At 43.7% G+C, this 9,041-nt stretch overlaps 1 protein-coding gene and 1 long non-coding RNA gene across 2 annotated transcripts; one reads left to right on the top strand and one right to left on the bottom strand.

Annotated features, from left to right (window-relative positions):
* Window positions 1-941: 941 nt before the first annotated feature.
* LOC136055159 (uncharacterized) lies at window positions 942-7,884 on the top strand. The gene is made up of 3 exons (XR_010622809.1): window positions 942-1,109; window positions 6,636-6,759; window positions 7,839-7,884. It is a non-coding gene; the product is annotated as an uncharacterized LOC136055159 (long non-coding RNA).
* EIF3F (eukaryotic translation initiation factor 3 subunit F) lies at window positions 3,339-8,585 on the bottom strand. Its single transcript, XM_065746827.1, has 8 exons — window positions 8,302-8,585; window positions 8,157-8,227; window positions 7,991-8,070; window positions 7,098-7,235; window positions 5,071-5,162; window positions 4,726-4,862; window positions 4,500-4,613; window positions 3,339-3,734 (listed from the first exon to the last, which is right to left on the bottom strand). Exons 1-8 carry the CDS (start codon window positions 8,576-8,578, stop codon window positions 3,657-3,659), a joined length of 987 nt encoding a protein of 328 aa, XP_065602899.1. The 5' UTR covers window positions 8,579-8,585; the 3' UTR covers window positions 3,339-3,656.
* Between the last annotated feature and the right edge of the window lie 456 nt (window positions 8,586-9,041).

Genomic DNA, 9,041 nt, shown 5'->3' with positions numbered 1-9,041 from the left:
AATGACAACAGTGGTGATTAGGATGGTGCTCAGTCACAGTAAATGACAGACACCAAGAGGCAAACAAGCAATTTATGATAGGAAAGTATTAGTGTGTTCTTATACCCATTGATCTACACGCTGATACAAGTCTCTATCAATAAGAAAGACTGAAATGAGGTTTAAAATGGGCAGCTAGGTGATCAAAGCAGCAGCAGAGAAGATACAGCTTAATATGTTTAGTGTGGCAAAACAAAGGCTGCTGTATGATTGTTATCTGTAACAGTGTAAAAATACCAGGAAGAACATTAAACAAACTTCACTGAGGACAATGGAGATATATTTAGGTGTATTTAAAACAGATCAAGATATGTTTGGTCAAGGCAGGAAAGAACTGGATTTGTGATTCAGGAAGCTCCTCCTATGGTAAAGTTAGTGGATACAGGGAGCCAGAGAAGATGGCAACAACACAGTGGCTATTAAATGTACCAAAACTCGCAAGACAAACTTGTTTTGGAACCCAGAGAAACACATAGCATTAACTCTTCTGTTCAGTCACATGAATTTGGAATGTCAAATTTCAATTGCTTTTTAGCTTAGCTAGCAAATTAACACTAGCACGATGCAGTCTGCAAGGGCTCTCTTTAGACCTTAATCTAATCTACAGACACCTTGCAGCACACCAGAGCATACAGGAAAGCTAACTAATGACATACCTCCAATTTTCATTGTGGTACACAGCCTGACGTTCTATTGTTAAAAGCATAATCGGCGAAGAAATGCTCCCACAATTTTAGGAAGGTATTTCTAGTTAACAAAGTTCATCCTGCAAGTACTGGTTTTGGTAAGAAACACAGAGAACTCCCATGTGCTTGTGGATCTTATATTCTCTTGCTCAAAGAGGCAAACAAGCAGTTTTATTACTCTAGGAAGCTGTCAGAACAAAGCATGATGTCATGTCATTATGCTTATTGGTCTGCAGGTTGTCAGAGGTTTCCATGCTCAGCAAAAGCAAAGTGAACAAAAGGTTGCCTTGCCCCATCATACTGCCAAGAGATGCTTTGTTGAAACTCCATCCCTTTGTTGCAGCTGACTTAGATTCCATGCCTGAGAAGGTCTGAGGCAGCAAGGTGGGCTGGTTTTATGTGTTTCTCTAACTTTTCTGAGCACACAGTATACCCAAGGAGAACACGGGTACCAGTTGTAATGGTAAATTCTTCTCTGAGTATTATGTATGTTGAGGAAAAAATATTTTCAAGGAGAATTTCATGCTCAGGTAAGAACTCAGGATCAGCTCCGTCTAAACCAGAATGGCATTAATGTAATTAAACACAATACATGCAGTACATAGAAGCATACCTGTATAACGATCTGGACTATTTAAAAATGGTTAAATCAGACTCTTAAAAGCCAGACTTCAGCAAAGCTGTTTGGAGTGTTGAATCCTAAACAAATGAACAAAAAAGGAACAAGGTCCAAGATCTCAGTGATGTATAAATAATAGCAAATTAGAGCTTGAAATCCTCGGTGAAACTCCCAAGCTTTCCCCACCAGATTTCCTAAGCAATTCAAGTTTTTAGATATGGGATTCCATAAAGTGAATTGATAGAAAGACTTTAGGATTTCCTGTCTAGATTTTCATCCAGAGAAGGCACGTCCACTTCTTCAGCCTCCTAAGTAATGATACAACCTGGGGTTTACAGCCAAGTGAAATGATACACTATGCTACAATTTGCTCACAACATTGTCTTTCACAAGGGTGGCCACTGAAGACTCTTGTGTCAAAGAGGGGTTTACAATGTACCATCCAGTAACATACCACATCAAATGTATGGTTTTTGAGGGCAACTTTTACTTTTCTACTTCACTTCGATGTTATTTGTTACTGTGCTGTCTACCGTACAAGTCAGCCTATGGACTGTGGGCTTTTCTGACACCTCCACTTTGCAGTACATCTTTCTGCTCAGGAAGACATAACCTCTGTCAGTCATAACACTTCATCATTAGCCTTCAGGTATTTATAAAGGACTGGTAAACTGCACATTACATTTTCTATAATCATGGTCACAAACCTCAGAACTTCACATTTTGTGCAAAGCAGCTTTCTAAGCTATTTCACTTTTAATCTTTCTACTTTAGATCTTTCTTCTCACATATTAATTTTCCTGAGATTAGCGAGTTTACTATAAAATGAGGGGAAGAATATTATGCTTCTTTTCTTCCCTCTGCTTATTGCAGTAGTTGAGAAAGGCTTATCCAGCTTTGCTGCTCATCTATTCCAAGGCTTATTTTAAAAAGAACATGGCCTGAAAATCTAAGTTAAGCAGCTACCGTTTGAAATTAAATTTAAAGAAGAGGAAATAAAACATTAGAGCTGAGCTTCAACATGTTTAATGCTCATAAATAACTTTCAGAGATGAGAAATCTTTGCTGTGCCTTCAGTTTTTACACACCTTGCCCTTGCAATCAGAACTTAGGATTTAGCACTGAACAGCTCATGGAATTCCCTGCATTGGAACAACTAGTACAGAATTTAAAGATATGTAAGCTGCCTCTCATTCTTGGATTGATCTGGCAAGTCTTGCACAAAGGCATTTGGGAGGAATGCTGGCTTTGCCAGCTCCTCTGTGACATTTTCAGTTTATTTATCAAAACAGACGTGTGTGAAAGTGTCAGAAATGGTTATTAGAACATAAGCATAAATGTTGTAGGAGAGGGATGGTAATACTACTATTAGAGAAAACCTCCTCAGTACAGCTGAACAGACTTCCAAAGGTCATATTACCAGCTGAGACTGTAAGCAGCTGCAATTTGAATTGGCTTTCGTTCAGCTGAAATTCATTATGAAACAGAAAATCCCTATTTGATAATATCTAAATTTTAACCGCAAAAATTCACTGAATTTTTGCTGTAAGTTTTCTTCTTTTCCAAACACAAGAACTTCAGTAGGAATGCTTTTCAAGCTCTTTTAACCACTAACTTAGTTGCTTGTTTAATACTCTGAATCCCCTCTTTATGATGGTGTAATTCCATTCTATTTTATTTCCTTTCCCGAAGGATCAGATATGCATAGAACTAATACCCCAGTGTGAATGAAATTTGCTGCTTCATACCTCATCAAAGAAGGCCATACACACAGCACCAGTTATAGCCCAGTGCCCGTCACATAGATCCCCCATGGAAAAGTGTATTATGTGCAATGTAAGATGCCACGCTCTGTGTGGTTTAAAACTTCAGGGAAAAATGCAAAGAAAGCTGCCAAATTTGAGATGACTTGCATCCCCTCTAGTTTCCTTTCCTGATTCTTTCAAAAGAGGATTCATTATACAGTAAATGAGAACAGTCTTCTGGACGGAAGGTATTCTTGCCAATACAACTGAACTTTATTTCAAATAATTTCTTACATTAAAGCTGTAATTCTATTATATAAGTTGAAAAACCCAGAAGACAAAAGATTCACTTATTCCATTTTAAAATACTGGGCTCATTCAAACTGCAGGAGTTCCTATTCATTTCCTAAGCCATGTCAGGGATTTTCCAAGGAAGTAGAAATGAAGATGTAAACCAAGTTGTTTAGGTAATTAAGTTAAGGTCCAATGAAATTTGTAACACCACCACAAAAGTGTACATCTTCTCACTCTTGAGGCTCTTAGAAGTGAAAGGTGGCAGAAGTTTCTTTATAAACTCAGAAGTTTTTCATTGAGAGCTATCTGTGACTGTGTGAGGTTTGCCAAGTAGGTTACCATCAGAAGGTCCTGAGGGAAAAAAAAGAAAAAAACAGTGATCAGAAATATTAACAAAGATGAGACCTGTTATGGAGATGTGAATTTTTAACGCCTGTAAAGCATTTTACAATCAGCTACTGGAACTATTGTTAGTCCTGAGCGTCCTACCCTGAGGAATGCTTCCCACACAGGAAGAAAGTGTTGGTATTCCTGGAACATGAAACAGCACTTGTGAAATTTTAACTTCAAGTTTGGTGATATTAACCAGGAGAGTCAAAGGGTTGTAAGCAAAATTAAAAATTAGTTGTGGTCTTGCAGACTACGGGCAAATAACAGATTCAGAAACTTTAGCTTTCTAAAGATCTGTTACAGAAATGAGGTAGCACAATAAAACCTTGTTTGTGCTCTGAATTATTTTGACGTGAGACAGAACTTCAGGTCAGGCAAAGAGAGCAGGGAAAGTCACCAGCTATCCTTAAAATCTATATTGCATTAAGATTGGTAATTCATATTTTCCGAGCACCCTAAAAGAAGAATCTGTGCTGCCTTTCAGATGACTTGCACAATTCTTAAGTGTTTTTAAAGTAATTTTCTCATTTTGTTTTCAATTATGATGAAATTGAAATCCCTTATCCACCTTCAGCTCTTAAAACATAAAATTAGAGATATGAAAGCACTGTATTTTTTATGACCATGTTGGTAAGTAAAGGTAGTTTTGTTCATAAACAAAATGGTGTTTGTACGATATTGTCAAAATAGCTGGAAATGCAATTAGAAATAAGACAATTAACTTACATTAATATTGCTGTTCAACATTGTCTCAAAGTCCTCTGGTGAAATCTTTGGCACCTGGTTAATAAGGTCCATCAGGAAACGCCCAACAGTGTTGTCAGCAGCCACTTTGCCAGACTACGCATCAGAAACACACAGCACCATGAGAAAAACTCAGTAAAAAACTAATAAAACCAAGATGCATAATCTCAGATCAAACATCTTCAGTCTCATAAGAAGTCTGCCTTACCAATACATCCTCTGCATACTGTAGCACCATACCCAGGGTGTCCTGAATCCTGGCCGAGGCTGACCCCACCTGCTGTAAGTCACTGGACAAGCCGATCACTCGATTAGGGCTAAAGCAGGTCTTCATGATGAGATCCACTGAAAGCAAAACTAGGATCAGTGAGAAATTCGACTGACACAGAAAGCAGATTACATCTTTAACTTGAAGATTTTTTAGGGTAGCATCAGGTTCAGTGAGACGGTTTAATTCTCCACAGAGTGGTAATTTTACCAGGATTAATAAACAAATAGCATTTGAAAAGCATCACAACAATGTTTAGAACCAAAATAGGAAGAAAGCATTCACCTCCTATCCGCTCTGTATCGTAATAAACATACTTCACCGTCAGTGGTGTGAACATCACGCCCATAGTTTTACCAGGGACTCCCATTGGGGCACTAGGAAAATAATACATAAATTCAGTATGGACATATTTGAAAGGAAGTAATTTCTTTCCAACTCAATGATCTCTACTAGCACTGGAGTGTGAACATGAGTAGGTTATTCATTCTCACCAAAATCAGCAATATCAAGACCCTGTACAACCAAGGACAGATAATCAATACAGGAATATTATTAACTGCACATTTTCATCCAAAAATACTCCTAGCTGGTCTGACATTTATCAGCATGGGGGCACGATGAGTTAAGTACTGTCTTCTTGGTGTGCAATGTGATTCAAAGAGACCGACGCAGGCTTAAGCAGTGGGCCCAGATAAACCTCATGAGGTTCAATAAATCCAAGTGCAAAGTCTTACACCTGGGTCGTGACATATCCTGCTATCAGTATAACCTGGGGGATGTATGAATGGAACACAGCCTGGCCTAAAAGGACCTGGAGTACTGGTGGATGGTAAGCTGGACATGAGCCAGCAATGTGCCCTCACAGCCCAGAAAGCCAACCATGTGCTAGGCTGCTTCAAAAGAAGTGTGGCTGGAAGGGTGAGGGAGGTTATCCTGCCCCTCTGCTCTGTGCTGGTGAGGCTTCAGTGTGAGTACTGCATGTGGAATCCTCCATACAAAAGAGATGTGGAGCTATTAAAGCACATCCAGAGGAGGGCCAGAAAAATGATCCAAGGGATGGAACATCTCTCCTATGAGGACAGGCTGAGAGTGCTAGGGCTGTTCAGCCTGGAGAAGAGAAGGCTTTGAGGGCAGGCTTGATAGCAGCCTTTCAGTCTCTGTAGGGGTGCTATACGAAGGAAGGGGACAGATTCTTTATCAGGGTCTATTGTGATAGGACAAGGGGAAATGGTTTCCAACTAAAGAAGGGGAGATTTAGATTGGACCGTGTATGGGAACTGTTGAATCACGGCCTGAACCACTGATTGATCACCTGAAGTGAGCTCTGAGTCAGCTGCAGGAGCACAGGTGAAGGCAATGTACCTGTGTGACCAGAAGGGGTGGAGTCTGGCCCCACCTCTCCCAGACCCCATTTAGGGGCTGACCACCACTGGGGAAGGATCTCTTGTTGGAGATCCCGCCTGTGTGGAGTTCCATATGAGCCTTGACCTTCAGTGACAGGTGAGCCCTTCCTAATTTATCAGGTGTCTTTATACCATTTAGATAATGCATCCAAAAATATATTGTCCATCTTCATGATATTGTGTGGGTACTATTCGTTCAGGGTATTCACCTTATAGACCTAAGAATTATTTCACAGTAAGGGTGGAGAGGCACTGGCACAGGTTGCCCAGAGAGGTGGTAGATGTCCCATCCCTGAAGACCTTTAAGGACAGGCTGGATAGGGTTCTGAGCAACATGATCAAGCTGTAGGTGCCCCTGTTCATTGCAGGGCAGTTGGTTTAGGTGACCTTTCAAGGTCCATTTTAACTCAAATGATTCTATCTGAAGTTCATTTATGCTTTCAGTATGCAAGATGTTGCAGAACAGCTTCATTTTTGAAGATGCAGTCGGGAAACAGCACGATTTCTGCTGCAAAGACTGGGGCTTTATCCTGGAAGGAGAACTCTCCAGCAACAACTGGGAAGAACAGTGAGGTGAAGTAGAATAGTTTTATTTCTCTATATTTAATGTAAGTGGAGGGGAAGGGAAGAAAGACTGACCAAGAAGATGCTCATTCAATAATGTTCTGACTGCAGTAATACTATGATCTGCATAAGTAAACTGCTGAGCTTTATGAAAGGTTAAGGCTTTCAACTTATGTACAATGGTCAAGACATTCTGGTGGGAAGAATGCTCTGATCTCTGGCTCACAGTTGTGATTCAGCTATGGCACAATACTGTCCAAAATGGGACAGTGTAGCCTACTGTTTCTTACTATCCTGATATGATAGCTGTTAGTAATTCAGATAGTCCCTGTCCCAGAGTACCTGACATAGGCTTTAATGCTCATGCGTGAATTCTGGAGACTCGTGTCCACAGTGAGGTGGATGGGATTGTGAGCTTCCCGGCTGTAGTACTCGTGGATCAAGACAGAATGTTCTGTGATGTCATGACCTGTTGCATACCTTGAAAAAAGCAAATGTTGAAAGATCACTTTTCTAATGTTCAAATGTCCAGCATCTGTTGGTCTTTAACAGGTTGGTATTCTAAAATCCTAGTGTCCAAGCACTGAGCTGCAGAAGCAAACCTACAACAAAGTAGGTCTTAAACAAATGAAACATCTCTGTGCAGGAGGAAAGGCTTGTTCTTCTAGCTCCTTCAATTGCTCTGTAATTAGCTTCCCACATAGACAGGAAAGCTACTGTCGTGAGAACTGCACTCTTCTATGCCATTAGAGGTTGTTGAGGAAGCCAGGAGTTCTGTGCTTGCAGGATTTGCTCCATAGGGCCAGAGAGGACATCAAAAGACAAAGCAAGCCAGCTATCCATGCACAGACAAGTTCTTTTCCTGTAACACTCCTAATGCAAGTGCTCCCACCTTTTATCAGAGAACACCTGCACATTCAGCTAACATCACTGATTTCTCACCAGGCCTTTGGTACTTCTGTGTTCTCCCTCTAGTCAGTTACCTTACAGGTTGTATCACAGGTGGTTACATTCTAATAGCTCCACAAAAGCATTCCCCAACTCACTAGCCTATAATAGTGTTTTTGGTTAGATCTAGAAGAGCTTGGTCTGCAGTAGCATCTCTTCCTGTTCTGAATGACAGCGCTTTAGAGATGCAACAGGAGTCGCAAGACCTCACTGCTGTTCTGTTTCTCAGCCTATGACTGCAATGATGTATTTCAGCAATTTCAGGCGCGTTTTTGTGGATAACTTACCAGCCCAAGATGATCTCGCTGGGAGACACCTTTTTGTGGAGCTCGTACATGTTTTTGGCGAACTCCATATCAACGGCAACCTGGGAAAGGGGACAGAGCCGAGTCAGCGGGTGCAGGAGTGCCCACCGCCAGCGCCCCGTCCCCCCGCCTCGCCACGTGGCCGTACCTCATCCTCGGACTCGTTGTGCGGGACGGAGAAGCAGTTGGTGACCTCCACCGAGTGCTTGTCCACGGTGCCTGCGGGGACGACAGCGGTTAGCGGGGCGGCGTGGGGAAGGCTCACCGCCCGGCCCCGGCGCCGCGGCTCTTACCCAGCAGCGTCCCGATGACCCGCGCCGCGCCCTCGTTGCGCCGCTCGAAGCTGTCCACGATGGAGGCGAGCACGACCGGGTGCAGCCGCACCACGCGGCCGCCGGGGAACGGCCCCGAGAGCGCGGCGGACAGCGGCGCGGCTGGGGGCGGGGCGGGCGGGGGAGCCGCGGCGGAGGGGGGCGCGCCGCCCGTGGGTGTAGCGGGAGCCGCCGTCGGGCTGGGAGCCGGGGCGGCCGCGGGAGAGGCCGGAGCCGCAGCGGGAGCCGGAGCCGCCATTTTGCGGAGAGAGGGGGTAGGAGACTTCGCCGGCGATAATTGGCTAATCGGAACGCCTGTCACGTCTCGCCGCCTTCGCATTGGGGGAAGGGGCGTGCTAAGGCCCGCCCCACCGCCCTTTAACCAATCCGGACACAGCGATGGGGGAACACGCTCCCATTGGGGCAGAGCACGCCGCCGCCGGCTGCAGCTCCAGCTCACTGCCCTCCTGCCGGGGCCGGGCGGTTCTTCGATTGGGTCCTCGCGTGCTCCGCCTCCGTGCCCGTCAGCTCTCGTGGGCTGGGGGCTGGCGCAGCTCGGCGGGCCGTGGACGTTCGTCTTCGGCGGTCGGATGTCGGGGCTCCTCTGGCATTCCCTTCTCCCTATCGTTGCATCGTTAATAACAAATTCATGTCTACCTGTCTCCGTTCAGAACCTTTTTACTGCAGCTTCTAATGTCCGGCAGACATCGAGAGCTTCGGGT

Source organism: Cyrtonyx montezumae, unplaced genomic scaffold, assembly GCF_038088225.1.
Source record: "Cyrtonyx montezumae isolate F1298 unplaced genomic scaffold, pur_monq_1.0 scaffold_4, whole genome shotgun sequence".
NCBI lineage: Eukaryota > Metazoa > Chordata > Aves > Galliformes > Odontophoridae > Cyrtonyx > Cyrtonyx montezumae.
The sequence above is the reverse complement of the archived record's forward strand: the minus strand, read 5'-3'. Positions and strand labels throughout refer to the sequence as shown.

Bases quoted from the DNA above. Each gene is read 5' to 3' on its own strand.
- EIF3F (XM_065746827.1), bottom strand. From the start codon at position 8,578: ATGGCGGCTCCGGCTCCCGCTGCGGCTCCGGCCTCTCCCGCGGCCGCC. The intron at 8,071-8,156 runs GTACGGCCACGT...CCCCTTTCCCAG, and splicing joins ACAACGAGTCCGAGGATGAG to GTTGCCGTTGATATGGAGTT. The intron at 5,163-7,097 runs GTACTCTGGGAC...TTATTTTCCTAG, and splicing joins AGCATTAAAGCCTATGTCAG to TGCCCCAATGGGAGTCCCTG.